At 43.7% G+C, this 20,355-nt stretch overlaps 2 protein-coding genes across 18 annotated transcripts in view; both read left to right on the top strand.

Annotated features, from left to right (window-relative positions):
- Positions 1-12,319, top strand: part of NPL (N-acetylneuraminate pyruvate lyase) — a 34,073-nt gene extending 21,754 nt beyond the window's left edge. For 5 of the 13 annotated variants that reach the window (XM_086753891.1, XM_086753892.1, XM_086753894.1 and 2 more), the window contains 11 exons: positions 2,049-2,117; positions 3,755-3,828; positions 4,935-5,022; positions 6,165-6,222; positions 6,313-6,388; positions 7,658-7,750; positions 8,561-8,709; positions 8,899-8,945; positions 9,750-9,834; positions 10,469-10,508; positions 11,909-12,319. In XM_086753891.1, the coding sequence (XP_086610017.1) occupies positions 2,049-2,117; positions 3,755-3,828; positions 4,935-5,022; positions 6,165-6,222; positions 6,313-6,388; positions 7,658-7,750; positions 8,561-8,709; positions 8,899-8,945; positions 9,750-9,834; positions 10,469-10,508; positions 11,909-12,060 (931 nt within the window). In that variant the 3' untranslated portion in view covers positions 12,061-12,319. Of the gene's footprint in view, positions 1-150; positions 367-1,551; positions 1,613-2,048; positions 2,118-3,754; positions 3,829-4,934; positions 5,023-6,164; positions 6,223-6,312; positions 6,389-7,657; positions 7,751-8,560; positions 8,710-8,898; positions 8,946-9,749; positions 9,835-9,937; positions 10,436-10,468; positions 10,509-11,173; positions 11,471-11,908 lie in introns of those variants that run through there. The other 8 variants (XR_015259255.1, XM_086753896.1, XM_086753897.1 and 5 more) reach the window with 8 other exon arrangements.
- Positions 12,320-13,584: 1,265 nt separating this feature from the next.
- Positions 13,585-20,355, top strand: part of DHX9 (DExH-box helicase 9) — a 36,463-nt gene continuing 29,692 nt past the window's right edge. For all 5 annotated transcript variants that reach the window (XR_015259254.1, XR_015259253.1, XM_086753888.1 and 2 more), the window contains exons 1-5: positions 13,585-13,760; positions 14,894-15,034; positions 16,124-16,235; positions 16,502-16,614; positions 17,044-17,189. Coding sequence is in view for 3 of the 5 variants with exons in the window: in XM_086753888.1 (XP_086610014.1) it covers positions 13,650-13,760; positions 14,894-15,034; positions 16,124-16,235; positions 16,502-16,614; positions 17,044-17,189 (623 nt within the window). In the remaining 2 variants the exon portion in view is untranslated. The remainder of the gene's footprint in view (positions 13,761-14,893; positions 15,035-16,123; positions 16,236-16,501; positions 16,615-17,043; positions 17,190-20,355) is intronic.

The raw sequence follows: 20,355 nt of genomic DNA, 5'->3' as shown, positions 1-20,355 counted from the left end.
TGCATGTGGTACACATCTGGTAGAACCACATGTTGGGGAAGAAAACAAGAGCCACGTGGACTGCACGTGGGGAGCGGTTTTAGCTCCCCATGAGCCATTGTTTTCTGCTCTCTTGTCATAGCCTGACCCCCATTTGCCTTTCTCACACAGCAGCATGGATCTTCCCAGCTCCCCATGCCGCGTGTCCCAGAGCCAGGGCACTGCCCTGCTGTTGAGAGTGCTTCCAGCACACACTGAAACAAGAAATGGGCAGGAGATGAGGAAACGTGGAGCTGAAACCTTTCCTGCTTGAAGTCCTCATGAAGCTCACGATGTGAGCTGCACCTGGGCCGTAGTGGTGTCCATAGCGGGGCCAAAATGAAGCAGGTCTTCCCCTTCTCATTTCTATGTATCTTGTGGCTTCTGGTTTATGGTGTGGCTTTTGGTTTATGGTGTGGTTTTTGGTTTATGGCATGGTTTTTCCATTCATACATTATAAGTTTAAATGTTATTGGTGTGGTTTTCTCTTATTCAAATAGTGATGATTTGTAAAATAACTGCAAATTAGAGGCACACCCCCACCCCAGCAGGCATCCATCAGAAACAGTTGTTATCTGCAGAGCTTGCAGCTAGATACCCGTGGCCAGGAACAGAAGAGCTAAATATGATCTCTACTTTACAAAGCGGGGCTGAGGCACAGAGATCAATGGCTGGCTCATTTCTTCAGTGCCAGAACTTTTTAATTTGATGCTCAGTACAGATTTGAGACCCTGAGGATGAAATGTGCGCATCTGTCCCTTCAAAGAAATGCAGAGATGTAAGATGAGTTGGAACAGTCCTGGCTTTGGGGGTGTAGGCCTTCTCCAGCTGCTGACATGCCCTCTGATGCTGTACGACAAGGGGCCGGGGGTTTGCTTTCTCACTTACACGATGAGCCTCCCTTCCCGTTCAGCGGCCCTGAACTGCAGAAAATCCATTTTTCTTCCTGTTGCGCCGTGCAGTGGATGTGTCTCTCTAGCAGACAGCTCCAGGGCGGCGTTTTGGACGCCGCTAAGCACAGCAGGATGAATTTCTGTCTCTGTGCGGCTCCGGATGGGTAGGCAACCGAAGGGGAGCTGATCTTGTCCGAGTCCTTCACGTCTCCCCAGACGTGCAGCCAGCCCACCCTCTGTTTTCGTTATTTATTTGTTAAAGCTTGCAGACGGTGATTAATAATCCAAACAAGCCTTGGCTTTTAAACATGACTTGTACAGCGCGGCCGATGGGAGGCTGCGGGGACGGCGGCTGTTTCGGTGGGACACGGAGGGAGGGCGGGGAGGAAGCGGGGGGGGGCGATGGAGAGCTGCTGTCCGTGGAGAGCCCACGGGTGATGGCGGCTGCCTGCCGCCCTTCGGGCCGGCGGGAATCCCCTGCTGCCTGCTCGGCGGTGCTCGAAGCCCGCTGGAACAGAACCGGGGCGGCCCGCTCAGCTCACAGCAGCCGCCCCGGGCCGAGCCCCCTCCCGCCGGGTAGGGCAGGGCAGGGCAGGGCCGGGCCGGGCCGGGCCGGGGGCGGAGCGAGGCGGGCGGCGGGGCGAGGCGGGCGGCGGGGCCAGGCCCGAGGTGCTGCGGAGCCGGGTCCGGCCGCAGGGGAGGTGAGGGGAGGGCTGGGGAGTGCCTTGCAGGGCTGGCGGGTGGCTGTGGGCTGCTGGGGGGGTCAGCGCGGGGCTGCCGTGCTCGGGGGAAGGGGTTTGAGCCCGGTTCGCTGAAAAACTGGTCTCCCTGCCAGGCGTTACCGGGTATGTGCTAGACCACAACCTACACGTAGGAAAGGGAAGGTAAAACAGAAGATGTCTCTGAAACATAACTGCAGCTGGTGCTCGCAGCGCTATCCTGGGATGTGCTGGCTGCAAAAAGATGCTCCTTCAACTGCAACAAAAAGGCAAGTAATTCTCTCTAACCAAAAATAACACCCTTGCAAAGTCCACTTCTTCTGAACTTTGCCTGTCCAGTGTTGCTGTTAACAGAAGTCAGTTGAAACTCTGCTTAAATAAAGATGGGAATCATATTTATCTCTTTCTTTTCCAACAGTTCAATGACACCCGGAAAGAAGTTGCAGGGTCTTGTAGCTGCTACAATCACTCCAATGACTCCTGATGGGTGAGTATGTCCCTGTATCACAACATGGCCAGTTGTCAGAGCTGCACTGCTTACTGTTACCTTAAAACCCTGTCTCCCTTCTTTTTTATTTGGAACTGATCTATTTTGTTTTGTTTTGTTTTTAAATCAGCTCTCTGATAGGATGGGGAAACTACTAGGTTGACCCCGCTAGCACTAAAGTAGGTTCCCTTCACCTCTGCATCCTCCTGTTGCCCAGCAAGTGCTGTAGGTCTGGGTTTGGAGAGTTTGGATCAGTCTCCCATCTCTTTTTCTATTGGTTTTGTAGGTGCAGATTAAATCATAGTAAGGTTATGTACATAGAGTATTGCAGTATTTTCCTATTTGTTAAGGCAAATCACAGTCCTAGTTAGAAAGAGCTCTTAAGAGCTAAAAAATAATTGTCAAAATTTGATGTCCTTTCAGACTTTCCTTTACCCTAGCTAACTCATGCATGCATTCACGTGTATGTATGTGTGCATGGAATTAGTCTAAACCAGAAGGAAATATTGCAAGGACTGCACAGTTCTGAAAATAACATCAAATCAAAAGTTGAAATTTGGCCTTCCTCATAGCAGTGATGGTAAACAGATGTCCTGCCTACTGCATCCTGATGTTGTAAGACAGAGTTGTTTGGAGTCAGCAAAAGACCCTGAGCTTCTCTGATGGGAATTGTGTCAAGATCTGTATGTGTTTCTGAAGGAGATGGTGGAGATTTGCTAGCACAGTCCTCTGGAAGTGAGCCTTTACTTTTGAAAAGTACTGTAAAGCACGGTGCTGTCTCAGTCAAGGGACTCATTTGCATTGCAGTCACTGCCTCATTTCTTGCTTTAAAGGAAACTTATTTCTGATTTCATTTTTTATTACTACTCAAATTGATTGCAACATGGTATTAGAAGAATGATCCAGGTCTGCTGCTTGGAATGCCTGGCCCTTCTAAGATGTGTTCTGGGAAAGCAGCTGTGAAATTTTGGGTGATGTGTGAACCCAGTCAAGGTCCCAGAGCTGACTTCCAGACTGTAGGGTTGATCTGTATGTTTGACAAACAAAAACAACAGTGTAATATTATACACTGATAAACAAAATTAGTTTGTCCTGCAGAGAATATAAACCTAGAATTCAATTTCCCCTGTTTGTCAGGGAAGTCTGTTGCTTTCCTCATCCTTTAATGAGAGAGAGAGAGAGGTCAAAGTCACATCCAGCAGAAGCCATTTCATGGTCTATGTCCAGCATTTACAAGTATAGTTTAACTATTTGCCAGCTTTGTGCTCTCAAGAGGACTCCTGGTTCTCTCAACAGCCAAAACCATTTGAGTGCCTCTTGTTCTCTCGTATCTCCCCAAAAAAAGTCCTTTGCTCTGATGAGCCTGCAGTAATTACCAATTGAGAGAAAAGGTTGGAACAGTGAACTACCTCTTAGGAGGAAGAGAAACTGGAAGAAAGAATTCAGAACAGAACTGCTATCTGAAATGTTAAACACATACTGAGGATATCGTACCTTGGGGTAATTTGTATGCCTACAAATGCAAGGCTTCAGAAATACATGCCTTTGTTTTCATAATCTCTAAGTTTAAGATGTCTGTGGATGGAGACTTATGGTTTCTGAGGCTCCTAAGGTTGCTGTGGTTCCTTTCATTTCAGACAAATTAACCTTTCAGTGATTCGTCAATATGTGGATTATCTGATAAACAAGCAGAATGTGAAGAATGTTTTTGGTAAGTGTTTTTTTTTTACAGAAACTGTGTTACACCCCTTTGCCTGAATGGCAACCCTATGATATCTTACCTGATAAGAGCAGTAGTGGGAGGGACTGTGGATGTGCGATCATCCTAGATAATTATATACACCAGTGGAGAGAGTGTAAGTGATACTTAGGGCATCTGCTTTTGCCTACACCCCATTTTTGTGGGGGATTAGATAAGCATTGCCTTCATACAGTGACGTTTCCAGAAACGAATGGATGATGCTGTCTTGGCAGAGAAGACTCAACTGAGTGATTCTCGCCTTTGCTTGGGCAAGACACAATCATCTGATTAAAACATACCATATCAGGAGTCCAGGGAATTCAATGGGCTCATCAAAGCCAAATGGACTTCTTTAGGAGACCTGTGGTGCACTGGGTGATACTGAGGTGGTCACTGCTCCCATCTCTGTTCTACCTCCATCTCGGGGACTGCTGTGGATGGCTGGGCAGAGAATACAGCATCTGCCAAACCACTTAACAGCCTGGCTTAGTTAAGCAAGCTGAAGTAAGTGATAAGATTTTGGTTCAAAACTTACATGGAAGAGGTGTCAAGATGACAAGCAGAGCATAGCAGTGACTTCAGCCTATCCCAGTTTAATATGTCGTTTGTAACTGAATGTACTGACATCTCATTTTCCAGGGGTGCTTTAGCCTAGGTAGGACACATGGTTCCACTCACAACAGAGACACCAAATTTCAGGTCAGGCTGTTTCCTTGATGGAGGATAGGCAATCACTGTACCTGGCTAGTGGGCTGTTCCTTTGTGCTCCTGGCATAGCCTGTCTCACAGTGCTGGGGGAAGGAGGTAGTGCCTGTTGGGGAGGAGGTGCTGGAGGGCATTTTCCCAGTTTCAGCAGCTGATTCTGTCTCCCCCCTCCCACTGCTGCTGATCCTGAAACACCTATGTTTCCGACACAAGCATTTAATGATGATAACACTGTAATCCCCATGCAGGTGCTGGTGTGGACCATGGCTATCTTAAAATGATTTGGGGTAAAAATATTTCTGTTTAATCTCACCAAAAGTGTCAGTTCTCAGGCCAGGCCTCAGCAGTTGTGTTGTGTTGTATTGAAACAGTGAATGGCACAACAGGAGAAGGACTGTCCCTTAACATCCAGGAGAGGAAGCAGTTGGCAGAAGAATGGATGTGCCAAGGAAAAGACAAGTGAGTAGCTGAGAAGGAACAGGGGATTCCAGATCTTGTGTTAGGATATAGGCTTGCCTGACTGACTGCAAAGCCACGTCTGCTGATGGCTTTATTTTTGCAGTATTTTGTTGTTGATCTTTGTTCCCCAGCTCCTTTATCACAGAAGTCTGCATTTTTGTCACTGCCAGTTAGCTGGTGTCCATTCCTGCTGCTTAGAGAGCTTGTAACAGTCTTTCTCTGTGGTACACTGAGGGGTAGGGGGACAGAAAGGGGCTGAGGGGGAAAAAAAGGACTGTGCCCTTTGCTTATTCTTGAGAAGAGGTGAAAGAAAAGAACAGTCTGCCTATTTGTGCCCTGTGAGCATTTCTGAACCTTTTAATATATTAAGTGATTTGGTATGGGGGAAGCTGGGGTGTACAGTGTTTTGGTGCTTCCCTAAAGGTGCAAAGTGAGAGGCAGAAGGAGGAATTCAACCTGGATCTGCAGCTGTATATCCAATTGCAGCTCCATTCTTCATCTCTTGTACCTGTCATAGTCTTGTATCACTCATTACTGCTGCCTTCTTAGTTGCTATGTCAGAGGATGTGGAGAGGAGGAAGTGTTTTGGGTGAGGATAGTGAGCAGAAATAAACTGGCGTGAAAGCACACAGTCTGTGTGTATATAAAGGAGAAACACAGAAATGGGACTGATGGACTGGAACCTGGGAGATTCCCTTGGCAGGAGCAGACAAGCAGTCAAAGGTGCTGCTGTGAGGTTGAATTCTTTTGGTAGTTCTGCAGAGAAGTAGGTTTAGAAAGTGAAGATGTGCTTTGATATCCTTTCCTTTTCCCAGCTTCCCCTTAAATCCTTAATGTCTTAATTTTAAATTCCTAATAAAAGATGAAAATTTGTCCCTCCTGACAGCCTCACAGATACAACAGCACGGAGTCACGTGTGATTCATATTTGCAAGTACGTTTTTTCTTTTTTCCACCACCGGCTGCTTTACCTCTGTGTCTGCTCATCAGGTCAACGCAAGTTGAAATCCCTTTTAGGTCTAACCTAGCCCAGCGAAGGTCTTGTGCTGTGGCTCCCTGATCTGAAGTGATTCATTTTGGCAGACTGATATTTTTCACTATTTCTGAAACCTCCCCAAACCTTCTGAATTTGTTCTTGTGCAGATTGGATCACGTGATCATTCATGTGGGAGCACTAAGTCTGCCAGAGTCCCAAGAGCTGGTACGTATATGATAGGTTTCCTTTTCACTTGGTGTGTAATACATATAAAGCAGATGTACCTTCCGATACTTTCCATTCTTTCCTTTATAGGCAAGACACGCAGCAGCCATAGGTGCTAGTGGTATTGCTGTAATAGCCCCCTTCTTCTTCAAACCCACAAATAAAGGTGAGTAGATGCGATTGCCAGACCTGCTGAGGCCCTTTGGTATTGCCTTCCAGACCTTATCATGGATAAAGGATTAGTGCCATCTTCTTTCTTCAAAAAGTATTCTGGTGATCATATTTGCACGCCTGTCACGCCTGGTGTCATGTGAAAGCAAAACCTAGAAGAAGCATTTTTTTTAAATGGGAGATACCAGAAGTCTCGCAGTAAAAAGTGCGAAGGATGTCTTTTGGGATGTATTTTGTTAGCCTCTTGTAAAAAGAAGAGTTGCTTATGGAAAGAGTAGTTAACTAGTCTGTCTTCTGCATAGATAGTATGGAGTTCATGCTTGATCTGGGTCACACTAGGAAGCAGTTGGTTCCATGCTGACCCTTGCTGAACACTGAACCAAGCTGATAAACTGCTGATACACAGGCGTGCCTCTTGTGACTGAGCTGATCAGGTTTGGTTCTGTGCAGCTAAGATTACCTGAGAACTTACAAATTGAGTGTTTTGATTTTAATATCATGAACATAACATAAAAGAACCACATGAAGTGGAGGTTTCCTAACAGAAATAGTAAAATTTGAATGAATTATGAATGGAAACGTTCACATGAAAGCACCAGAAGAAACTGGAGTTGATTGCCAGAATGGCTAGTATTGACAGCAAAGGATACAATCAGTGGCAATCAAACTGGTAAGCCCCGAGGAACAGCACAAAGATCAGCACAAAAACCTTCACTTGTAGCAGCAGGATGGCAGCAAGGTTTCAGCCCACTGCTCTTCCTGCTATGCCAATGGGAAGATTGTCTAAGATCTATGAAGGGTGCAGTGAACAAGATTCTCAGGAAGAATGTCAACCTTTTTGTTTCCTGAAATAGTACCAAATAAAAGTTACCCAAAAACCTGTTCATCATCACCGTCAAGCAGTACCTCAGGGAGGTGAACATAAACTTAGTCCCTTGTCCTCTGTGTGGCACAAGTGATCTCGGTGAGACCACGTTGGCACATAGGTCTTGCAGTTTGCATATGAGAGCGTACGTGAGTTTCATCTGTAAGAGAATGAGTGTGAGTTACTGAAATCGGCTTGGTTTAAAATAAATACTACCTTTGCCTTCCCTATGGTCTTCCACTGAGTTTTGTTAGATATAAGGTTTTTATATGACTCACTGCATGTGGTACACATGCTGTAGATTGCTTCTCCGCATACCCTGCCTGCTGTGAATCTGAACTGTCTTTCAGTACAGATAGTTTCCTTCTTTTATAGGGGTACTTGCTTGTTCTCTTCCAGGCGAGCTGATTGCTTTCTTACAGAAGATTGCGTCTGAAGCCGCTGCGGTTCCTTTTTATTACTATCACATTCCTCCTCTGACGGGTGTGAAGAGTAAGTACTGCTCAGTCAGCTCTTCCATAGGCTCATAGCAACCTGAGTAATCCAGTGGCTGGTGTGATTAGTCTGCCAGCCTGAACCAGGTGTGTGGCCTCTGCTCCTGTCACATGCAAGCTGTAGTGGAAAGGATCCTTTTGGAAAATGGGAGGTGAATCCAAGACTGGAAAATAAATTAAATCCCTCTTCATTGGAAAAATGTCATGGCTTGTAAGTACTGAACAACTGGGATGGAGGAAGTGATGCTGACCATGGCTTTGCAATTAGTGTGGATCAGGAGAGGTAATTGCCTTGGATAACCATAGTGAATCCCAATTTTTGGCAAGGTACTTATCACCATCTCTCTTAGTGTAGGCTGACTGCATAGTCATGTTTGCTAGTAAATTACATGTGAAACCACAGTGCTTCTCAAGTCGTATTATATAGAAGAAGAATGAGGAGTAGCGTATAAATCTTTGGTTATTTGCTCGAGGAAGGTTATGTGGTGTTTCTGGATGTATGAATTTATATTTATTCTTAAATATGCTGTTGCCAGTTTATTCCTAAACTTTCACTTATCCAGAGTTTTTTCCTTCTGGTCTGGTAAAAGGAATGCTTCAAAGAGGGCAGAAAGATGCCTTTTGTGTAAGTCTGGGAAATAAACACACTGAAGTTGTCTTACTGGTTGTTTTAGAGCTATGTAGTTTACTAGGCTTAGGCCAAAAGTGCACAACTTGTAAAACAGTAAGTCTCCCTCTTGGGGAGGAGACAGGGAAATATCCCAGACTGGGGATGTGTTTATTCATATGAAATCGCTGTTCTGCACAGTTCGTGTTGAAGAGTTGCTGGATGGAATAAAAGAGCAGATCCCCACCTTCCAGGGTGTGAAGTTCAGTGATACAGACCTCTTGGACCTTGCGCAGTGTATAAACAAGAATGAGAGAGAACAGCTTGCATTTCTTTATGGGGTGGATGAGGTAAGAGACTCCTCTTTAAAATTATTTCTTCTATGGCATTCTCTTGCTTCAGTCTTGGGGAAGAAGGTAACCCTGGACATTTAGTGCCAGGTAGTTTTGCTGCTCCCTCCCACTACTCTTTAAAAAAAAAAAAATATTTTTTTTACATGAAGTAAAAATGTTTTTTTGTCTCCCTCCACCCCAAACTAGCAACTGTTGAGTGCACTGGCAATAGGGGCAGACGGAGCAGTTGGAAGGTCAGTATGGCTTGGACTCCTTCCCCTCAACACACACACCTTATTGTTTTATGTGCCACTATCTACACAGTATTTCTCTGACTGTCTTCTGTCACAGCGGTGGAGGATTTTGCAGGGTAAGACTGTACAGTAGCAAGCAGACAGACAAGCTAGCTCCAGTGCTAGTGTATAACCTGGGATCTCAGATTATGTTCATTTGGTTGATTATTGCTGCAGTCTGTAAGCTAACCCAAAGATTTCAACATATTTCTTTGCCCTCGTGGCAACTTTTTGAAGTAGGGAATCGCTTTTATCTTGTTATATGTGTAAGGAATGAAAACTCAAAGAGGTTAAAATCGTTTCCGTTAGTTTGCTTGAGAAGTCTGTGAGGAAAAAGGCTCTGCTGAGTTTAATTTCTGATTTGTCTTCTGCCCCTCATACCAGGCTGCCTAGATGAATTACTGTGTGATATCTATGTTCTTGAGAGATGATGCATTAAATGAACAAGCAACTGGAAAATCAAGTGATTGACTTTCTGTATTGCCTAATTGTTTCTTTGTATTTTTAATTTTGAAAAGCAGTTCCATTTGGAAAGAACTGGGAAGAGAAATCTGCTCTCTAAACTGTTCCGTAGGGCTTGGCATCCTTCAGGTGCTTGACAGTATAAACTGCACATAGATTGCATGAATCTCTATCATAATAATGGCATTCTTATAACGTCAACAGCAAAAGCCTATGGCTACTTCTTTTGTTTCAGTGGTCCTAAGGTCCCCCTTTGCATTTACTGATTCTATTTTTGGAATTTTTTTGGGTTTTTTTTGGCAGTACATACAACTATTTGGGCCGAAAAACCAATCTGATGTTGCAAGCCTTTGCAAAGCCAGACCTTGCGTTAGCACGGAAGTATCAGGTACAGTATCTTCACTGTCCCCACTGGCCTCTTTCCTTGAACAAGCCCACAGTGGCCAAGCCCCTTGACTAGGAATATTCTGGGGATACCTTACATGATGCAGGGCAGAAAGCCGTTCCAAATCAGCTCTGCCTTGTCCCTTCTTGGTCTTGGGCAGCTTGAAGATTTGTGAGAAGTTCTGAGCAATCAGTATACAATCTGTACCCAGTGTTTTTATGAGACGTTTGAGGCATCCTCCTTCTGCTTTAAAATAGAAATGACTGCAGAATGTAAGTCTAAAAGACATCTGAAAGATATCTGCTCTGGGAAATCTCTTCACTAGGCAGCGGATATTCAGATTTGTAAACCTTTAGAACCTGATATGAGACTTACCAGTGTTCTCAGACTGCCTGCAGCGAGGGACAGCTTGAACATGAGTGACAGACTGAGAGGGAATGATGGTTTTCTTATATTCATCCCTCCCTCCCCTGTTCCAATGGATTTCAGTTAGTATTTCCCATAAACTGGCCAGGTGGCCAAGGGCTTTTTGCAAAGCTGTGCAACCATTGTATAAGATATAAATATCATAATAACTCTAGATGTTTTACATCTTAAAATTCGAAGGACTTAATAAACTACTGTCTGTCTTTTCTAGTTTCTCACTGGGGAATTTCTCAACTTTGTCATCAAACTAGGTAAGTCCTACACTGCCTGTTTCCCTTGGTATATCTAAAAATGCAGACTTGATGCTCCAGAAACTCGTGTTGGTGTACTCTCAGAACTTCCTTCCTGAAAGATTTTGCAGTGAGAAAATGTTGCGTCTGCTGTTTCCCAAGTTAGTAGCAGCTGGGAGGTCAACAAATGGAGCTGACCAAGCATCCCTGGCAGATTGCACTCTTAACTTCCTTCCTGCTTCTGTGAAATCTCACAGCTTTAAAGCTGTGACTCTGTGATTTACCCCTTTTCTTACCATGACTCTTGCTGTGGGTTGGTTTTTTTTGTTGTTTACAAAAGCTGATTTCTAGCTTTGTTTCTAGAGAGTCATTTTTCTGAAATAGTTGTGCTCCAGTAGGAGAACAGGTCTGATACTTGCCTCTCCTGCCTTGCTGTAATTTAAGAGTAACTCTGTTCAAGGCTCTACAAGGCCAAAGCATTTTAAAATGGAATGATTTTCAGAAACAAAACCAAGTTTTAATATAAAAAGCAATTAAAACCAACCAAGTCAGAGTAGTGCAGGGAGACTGAATCGGACATTTCATGGTTTTCACTTAATTGAGAGAATTGTTCACTGTGTTTTTGCTATACATATGTAAGCCCTAATGAATCTAGCTGAGCTTTAGTGTTTGGTTGTATTTCTTAGGTTAAAAGTCAGAGGAAATGAGTCATTATTTAGCCTTATAGGTAAAGAGGCAAACACTGGATTTCCAGAGGTACGTGAGGAGACTTGAGCTATGGACAGAGAGGCCTCCTGGAGCTTCCCATGGTGTTTTAAGCTGGTACCCGATGTCATTGTCACGTGTCGGCAGGATGTTACTGCTCCCAGGGCTGTACTTTATGTGAGTGCTCAGTAGGCTGTGTCGGAGGATAGCTGTAAGGATGCAAAGATCTGGTTGCTGTGATGACGGATTGTCTGGGATAGTTCAGCCTACCAGTGAAGGTAAGTTTGAAGTAGCCCTGTTTTGGCTTGGTTTACCTGTGGAGGACTTGGACCATCTTTTCTGTTGTCAGGGCTGCATGGCAGTACATTTTTGGCAAGGAGAAAGGAACACACAAACAGCCCTGGTTATCTGTAAAACTGACCTGGTTTGTAAAGTGCGTGTCTAAGAATATATTCCGCTTGGTATCTTTAGGATGGAAATAATAATAGTATAATACATAAATAAATAGGTGTAATTTTTACTGTAACATCTTTTCTGTCTGCAAGTATGATCACCTCTTCCTAGTTATGCTATGCTCACTTCTGAGACGTGCTTAGAGCCCAATTTATGCTGGATTACATAGGAAGTCTGTGCTGTTGCTTTTATGGACACCTGTATAGAGACTGCTTTAAGCAAAATAATCTGTAAATGACCTGATTTTGCTTTTGTCTGCCCAGGTTTTGGTGTTGCAGAAACCAAAGCTGTAATGACTTTTGTTTCTGGCATTCCCATGGGACCTCCGCGGCTTCCACTCGTTGATGCCTCTGAGGAGTTCATTGTCAAGGCCAAAGCCAAACTGGACAGCATTGTGTGGCCTGATGGTGACTGATGTTCAGTTCTGTGTTGGTCTGGGAGCGGAGGCTCCTTTTCTGGGATTCGGTGTGATGTGGCACACGCCCCACGTGATGGGCTGCGGTTTCTTCCAGGGAATTGGCAGTGTGCCTAAGCCCCTTCCTGTTAGGTTTGGCCTTGTTGGCACACGAGTAGCTGCCTTTTTGTGTAACTTCACTCTGCTCCCCTGGAGCTCTGCATATCCCAGGACTAGCTCGAATCTTTTAATAAAAAAAATAAAAAGCAAGTTTTCCGGAGTTGAAGGATCCTGACTCCTTTTGTCTAGAAAGAAGGAAGCTCTGTCTCTGCCCTTCCTCCAGCTAGATCATGTTTTGTCTTCTCCCTCGGTATCTCCAGCACTGCAGCGTGATTTTAAACACTGGTATGACACCATCTGGTTGCTCAGACTGTGTCTTGCTGTTTCTCAGAATCATTGGGACACTGACTGTGCATATAAAGTCCTGGTCTTGTCTGATCTCGTTGTCTTTGTACACCTTCACTTAATGCAAAATTTAAAAAAAAACCCAAATTTTTGCAATAGAAAGCTTTTGGCTTTCTAATGAGCAGATATTTCTCCATATTTTTTTCCTTATGACACGAATAAAGCCACAGTTGAGCTGTACCTCTCTGTTGCAGTGCAGAATACTGTTTTACATCTTAGAAAGTCACTTGCTGTCGGATCAAAAGGTGCTCTTTTGCACCCTGGAGTTAATCTCTCCACCCGTTTGTGCTGTTCCTGCCTGGTAGTTGTGTAGCTGACAAATGTGAGGTCTCATGCCCTCTGCTGCTCGGCCTGTATCTCACAGCGGTCGCACAGGATTTTGGAAGGAGGGAAGAGGGGGGAAATGCGGAGAGGCATGTGGCTCGCTTCTCGTAACACAAAAGCATGGAAAGTTATACTAGCGTCCTCTCGCTTTATAACCTCTCAACTGGAAATACACAGTAATAAAGGCTTCCTTTCCCTCCTTTTAAATTGGTAGGAAATTTAGGAGAGCAATCCTTTGTCAAGTAAAGGGACCGGAGTGACATCAGCCCGGGGTGCTGTGGGTGTGTCGGGGTTCTCCCTGCACCGTCGGTGGGACGGGGACAGCTGGGGCCTGCGGAGCCCCGTGTCCTCCGAGGACACGGGAATTGTTTGCTAGGCCCTTTTAAAAATAAATCTTAACGCTGCCATGCTAATTGTGGCTCACAGGGTGTTTCAGTACAGGGCACAGGCAAATGGCACTAAATAAAGGGTGAATTTTCCTAACAGGCCTCCACTACTTTGCCCCAGTCTATGCTCTGTCAGCTCTCGGGGCGCTTTTTGTCGCTGAAGCCTTGCTGTTGTGCTGAAGAAGACGAGCACAGCCGCCGCTATCGCCAGCTGGTCCCGCCCTGGGAGTCGGGGCACCGGTAACGGGGCTTTTCGGGCCGGGGCAGCCCCCGCCTCTGGCCCCGGCCCCGTTGTGTCCCGCTGCGGCCGCCGTCGCCGCGCATGCGCGGCCGCCGCGGTGAGGCGTGGGAAGGCGGTGCTGCCCGCAGCTAGGCCGGGGCTCGGAGGAGCGGGCGGGCCGCGGTGCCACCCCCGCCGGTGTCTCGGCCGCAGCCATGGGGGACGTGAAGAACTATCTGTACGCGTGGTGCGGGAGGAGGAGGCTGACGCCGGTCTACGAGATCCGCGCCGGCGGCGGCCGCAGCCGGCAGACTTTCCTCTGCGAGGTGCGGGCCCTGCCTCGCCGCAGGGGCGGGCCGAGGGTCTGAGGCCTGCCGGGCCCTCGGGGGGCGGGGGGCGCAGGGAGCGCTTGGAGTAGGGCCGAGGTGGCGGGGGACTTGGCTGCTTCATGGCCAAAGCATCCAGGCTTCTCCTGCGTGGTGTAAAACGCACTTAGCGGCTTTGTGAGAGTAGAGCAGCCTGGTACAAAGCTGTTACAAGGAAAAGGAATCCATTTCCCTAAGGATGATGTGTGTGTTTGCATCGTGTGAGGCCATTCTGGCAGTTAAAATTGTCGGCAAGGGGTACTGTCTGTCACCTTTGTGAGGAGCTTCTCTGCTGGGCTTGCATTGGAATGTATTTAAAAATTTCTGTGGGATTGGCTGCTAGTCTGTGCATTGCTGTAATGTTGCTCTGTTCCTGGCTGCAGATACTGTGGATGTGCCTGCAGAGAGCCTTGCGTTCAGGGTGGCTCTGAGAAGGAGCTGACACAAAGTACAAAGCCACATGCAGAATGCGTTAGTTCATAAGCGATGCTATAGATTTGCACTAAACTCCTTGAATTTGTTGTTATACTGTTCCTCCTCCATTCATCTTCCCCACCAATAACAAAACTGAGAAACACAGTGATATTAAACCGATTTTAAAGGCATTGTAACTGCGATTGAACATTACTCAGACGAAGGGGTTGTATGGAGAGTTATGTTGGTTTGGTTTTTGTATGCTGATGCTCCATGAGCATCCATCGAAACTTAACAGATGAAAGAATGGGTCTCGATAAAACACGCTCTTTTGCTCATTTTCGCAGTCTGATACAATAGTTGTGTATTCAGTACAGTTTGTGTTTGGTTGGTGATACCATTGTCCTGGTGGGTTGATAGTCTGTTGGAAGTGGAAGGTCACTGTTTGGAACTTATTAAGCAAAATAATAGTGGACTGTGGGTGTTTTCTTTAATAGGTATAAAGTATACATTCAAAACCTACAGGAATAGATATAGATATGATTATATGTAACAATACTTAGAAATAATATTTCTCCTGTACTTTACTAGCAACTGAAATTTGGTGTTTCAATCCAGTATTATTGTTTTTCAAGACCCTCCCACTTGTACATGCCACAGATCGGTGGTTTTGTTTGCAGGTTCGAGTGGAAGGCTTTAACTATGTTGGCATGGGCAACTCCACTAACAAGAAGGACGCACAGAGCAACGCTGCTCGAGACTTTGTCAATTACTTGGTGCGGGTCAATGAAATGAAGAAAGATGAAATTCCTGCTTTTGGAGTAAGCTGCTCTTTTTCCCTACCAAGGCTAATCTTTAATTGCAGTGATGTGCATCTGGTTGCCTTTCATCCCCAGAGTTCAGTCTGGCATCCGTGTGCAGTGAAGAAGACTGAATGTGCAGGACTTCTGCTTGCAGTGCTGGAAAGCTGGTGGTGTATGCAGTGATATATACAGTGAATGTTGTAGGATGATCTGGTAAAAACAGCTGCTTGTTGGTCTGCATAACTGCATAACAGACATCTCAAACCAGACATTGAAAATTGGTTACTTTTTGACCATAAAGGCTTTCTGCCTTGGCTTCTCCTGTGTGTAACAGAATCGCTGCTTTTTATGGTGTTCTGTGAGCCGTGCAAGTATCGGCAATGACGATCATATAAAGGCTGAGGAGGAGGTAGCTCTATCTTTACAGCAATAAAGGACAGTAAATAAAGCATGAAGCTACACGTTATATGTTGGGAGGGAAGAGTCTTTTTGCAGTGCCTCATTAAGGATATATCTGTATAAGATACATCGTTTGATCAGTGGAAGCAGTGTCCCTGCCTCGTTAGCCTGGGTGAAGCCCTGTGGTAACAGGACCTGTCTTGTGTCTGATGTACCTGACAGTTTCATGAGAACGCAGTGTGCTGCATGGCTGGGTCCTGAATGGGGGTAGCATGTTCTGTGTCTTCAATAAAGCACAGGGGGTGTGATCAGTTATCTAAACATGCGCATATCAAAATGGGAAGAAATCAAATTGTAAAGATTAACCATAATTTTGTAATTTCCTAAAGGTGTTAATGTTTTCTTGCAGTGTTTTTTTTTGTGTATGTGTTCATAAAGTATATTTGAGTTCCCTTGCATATACGATAGGGACCAGTATCTGTTATTTTTCCTTGGCTGCTGAAACAGGTGATACTATAATTGCTGAACACCCACAAAAAAGCCAGCAATTGTATTCCTTTCTGGTTTTGAAAGGGTGTTACTACAGGGGGTAACTATTGCATAATGATGCATGATCTCTTTAAACTACCTAAACAGTTTTCTGGCTAAACAGTAAAAAGAGTTAATCTGTACGAATGTGCTGATATTTCCTTTCATTCTCTCCCCTAGCCAGCAGCTGGTGATACCCCGGATGGAAACAAAACAGCTAGAGATGCTACTGGTCCCAGTTCTACTTTGGGTGGACCTCTTCCTCCACATTTGCTTATAGAGGCTGAAATAGGTAAGACTCTGAAAACTGTAATTTACACGTATGTGGATATAATATATGCATGTAGATTTGGGTGGGGTTTTTTCTCCCAAATAGCGTAGTTCTGCAGACAGAAGAGAGAAGTCATTGTAGTTTTGAGGTGGATGTGTGAATGACTGCATGAGATCTGAGGCACTGGTCTCGTCCTGTTGAGAATGCCAAGCAATACCTCTTCATTGCTAAGAACATGTTTTGGGAGAGTTATTTTGGTTTTGTGTTTTTTTTTTTCTGTGTGGTAGGCAATGGCCCAGATGCAACGCCCGGAAACTGTGCCAGTCATGGAGCTCAGTGGGATCGGGGTGCAAATTTGAAAGATTACTATTCCAAGAGAGAGGAGGAAGGAGTGCAGTCAGTAAGTCGTTCTATGTCATTATCCTTTACGTTCGTTTTTAAATAGGTATCTTTCACTCCCTTTCATTTGTTAATAGCGTTTATAATCAAGCTTGTAGTTTTGATTTTATATTTTGCTGTTGATCTTAAGCTGCCGATTTACCTGTTGACTTTTAAAAAAAAGGTAACTTGTTTAAGCTAAGAACAAAATAAATCATTCTGGATGCTGTGAGTGTCCAATTTTATAGACATTTTGTTGTGAGAATAAGGAAACACGGAGGAATTTTTAGCATTTTCCGTAATGAAGTCTTAACTATTTTATAGCAAAGTTATAGTTAAAGTTATAGTATAGTTATTTCAAAGACTTGTAAGAATGTTGAAAACTGAAATCTATTAGAAACCAGAAAATTATACTTTTTTTTTTTTTTTTTTTTTCTTCCCCCAATATTAGACCTCAGAGTCAGAAGTGGACTTAAATGCCGATCTTCATGGGAATTGGACCTTGGAAAATGCCAAGGCACGTCTGAACCAGTTTTTCCAAAAGGAGAAGATTCAGGAAGAATATAAATACACTGAAATGGGGCCTGATCACAACAGGTTTGGTAGTTTTAGTCACATTCTGCATATGAAAGGTTAGAAATATTTTTGGTGACAATGGCTAATCACACTTATTTGTGGTGCTCCATAGTGCCATTTGAAGAAGCAGTGTTCTTTACCAGGACCAACAACATCCCTAAAGCTTGAAATGGGAATGATGAGCCTTGGTGCCGAGATCTGAGTGACTCTGAAAAAAGTTCTGCCTAATGTTTTTCATGGATGTGCAGCTTTTAAAATGATTGCTGTGCTCTAGCTAACAGCTGAGCTGCCAGTTGGAGTGGAAAGAGTGCTCAGTTGCTTGCAATAGTTGTTCAGATGACTGTACTTGCCTTTGTACATTTTGAGTAAATCTTAAACATTTGTTTATGTAGAAATGTGATTTAAGGACATTTAATTTATATTTTAATTATAATTAAGTTTTTTTTGGCAGCAGAATCTTCCTGAAGGAGTTTTGAGCATCTTAAAATTTCAGTTGAAGTCAGCTGGGTATTACTCTTTTTTGACTTTCTGCCCGTTCCATCAGAAAATTCACATGTGCTTCTCCCAAATGAAAATAACACATAACAGATTGTGCATAAAGAAGTGATGATTTTGATTATTTTTTTTTTTTACCCCTGTTTGAAATAGTCTTTACAAATCATCAAAACTTCAGGACATTGTATTATTTCTTGCACAATATAATTAATGTTTTGTGGTCAGAGACAATAGCATGCTGCTGCTGGATTCTTGTTGGTTTTTTTTGGTTGGGTGTTGGTGGGTTTTTTTGCATTATATAGATTTGATTTCTGTGAAAGTTGTGGTGTTTTTATTTTTTTTTTATTTTTATTTTTAAACCTGTTTTTAGAAAGACAGGTGAATTTTCTTACTACAGTCTTCCGTGAGAATCTCACTTGCAGGACTTCTGGTATTCTTTTGTTGTTAAGTCTTACAGGCATTTAAAACATCTAAAATACATGTATTGGTGTCAGAAAGTTCTAAATTTTTGTTTAAAACCTGTCTTCAAGTTCCTCATCTCCATTTACATTTTCAAGCAAGGACATTTCTTTCCCTTAAGTGAGTAACATAAACTAGCTTGTACAATACTAGGAATTTTAAATATGCTTGTTGCAGATGTAGTTCCTGAGCACTTATTTTATTCTGTGACTTGCAGATTATTTGTGCAGCTCATTTTGTTATGCCTTCTGCAGGTAAAAGCATTAAACACCATGTGTTTAAATGCATATAATCTTGAGCAGAATGAAGTGGCCGTAGATGACAGTATGTTTCTCAGCCCACTTACTGTTCTTCCAGGCAGCACCTCAGAGTTTCCTAGTTACTGTGTCCAGGAAAGCTTGTGTGAATTGCCCTGGATGGAATGGCAGAAGGGGGAACTAACTATCTGCTGCAAACCATCAGACAGGTGTGAAACAATCCTAATGCGCTCTAGTGTTCATTGAGAGAGGGCAAACTATTGGATTTAATCCTTTTCCTATGTAAAAGAGGAGAGGAATAATTTCAGAGGGTTTTGGAGTTCTGAGGACAGTAATGTCGTTTGGTGGGTTGCTTTTTTTGTTTTGTTTTGGATTTTTTTGTTTTTTTTTTTCTTAAGAAATACTAGCTGCCATATATCTTACCAATCTGATTTTTTTTTTTTTTTTAAGTAATGATCTTTATAACAGAAGTGTCATGCTTGCTCTCAGAGGTTTTTGAAAGAGAAATGGGTTTTTGTTGTCAATTAATCATAGTCACATAGTATAAGAACTTGGTAATAGCTGGAAAATTTGAATTCAGAAACGTTTTAATTACAATGGCAGGGTATTAATTGTAAATACAAACGTGGCTCTCCTACTGCACAAAGTATAAACTAAATATTAAGAGGTGGGATGTGGCTTTTCTCTTTTGGGATTCTATTGGTAGTGTGGGATGCCTTTGCCTCCTTACTTTCCGGCTGAAGATGGTAGCAGTGAGCAACACTAAAGATCTGTGCGTGTTCACACACGGGCTGCTGAGGTTGTGCTAAACAATCACATGGGATTCTGCTGCAAACTGATTTCTGGTGTTGCTGTTCTCCCCATAGGTGGAGGAGAATGAGATTGAATGCTGACTATAGGCCTGGCTGAGAAACATACTGTCATCGGTGCCCTTAGTTGGCTGTTGTGTCCCTGAAAGCCAGTGGCCTTCGACCCATGAAGCCACTGTGCCTGAAGGTCAGTTCACTGGTAGTACAGGAAGGAGTTCTAACTTGAAATTTAAATCCCTCACTTAACCTTTTTTGTTTGTTTGTTTGTTTACAGCAAGAAATGAAGGACACAGATGCAAGGCTCTGCCTGCAGCTGTGGAAGTACTGAGGCATAGTTTTCAAAGCGGATCTCAGTCCAATAAAGCCCAGTCATATCTCTCGAATCAAGTTTGCTAGTGTAAATCCCATCTTTAAAGAATTCAGCTTTAATTTTTGATCTGTGCAAATACATGCTTTGGTTTGTGATTTTAAGAATGTGGATCTTGATTTAAATTATCCACTGTTGACATACGGATTTCTCAGTTTTTTAAACCTAAACTGATATATCAGTTGACCTTTAAATGGATTGGTTGCATGCCTGCTAGGCAAACTGTTTCGTTTGCTGCACAGAGTTACTTTTGACTATGTGCTGTTCCCAGACTATGGCAATAAGGGCTTCATGAAAATTCGGGTATTCTGTCTCCTTTTGTGCAGATATGTTCCATGGTCTCTACAAAATGACCTGATTTATTTTGTCTGTACTCTGAGCTGGCTAAATGTGTGGCAGAAAACAAGGCAGCTGTATTAAGCGTTGCGTCAGAATTAAAAAACTCAGGCTACTAGTGGGTTACATGAGTGTAATGTGGGATACAGTTAATGGTACAGTGGGATGCACGTTAACGTTATGTTAACATGCTGTCTGCTTTATAATTGTTGCCTTAAACTTAGACAGCTCAGAGCACGTTTCCCAATAAAGTGGCTTTAAATTTCAAAGTAAAACGATGGCACTTGCAGGACTGTTCTTACAGATGTGCTGGTTCTACTCATGGCAAGTCTGTTAACTACTAACTTGGGGTTAAAGGGACTAAAAGCAGTAATATTCTACCTTGGCCATTGATGAGTTGAGAGTCTCTGACTGAGGACACAGAGATCTTTGCCTAGAAAAATTGGAAGGAATAGTACCAGTGT

Source organism: Chlamydotis macqueenii, chromosome 8, assembly GCF_036417535.1.
Source record: "Chlamydotis macqueenii isolate bChlMac1 chromosome 8, bChlMac1.mat, whole genome shotgun sequence".
Lineage (NCBI taxonomy): Eukaryota > Metazoa > Chordata > Aves > Otidiformes > Otididae > Chlamydotis > Chlamydotis macqueenii.
The sequence above is the reverse complement of the archived record's forward strand: the minus strand, read 5'-3'. Positions and strand labels throughout refer to the sequence as shown.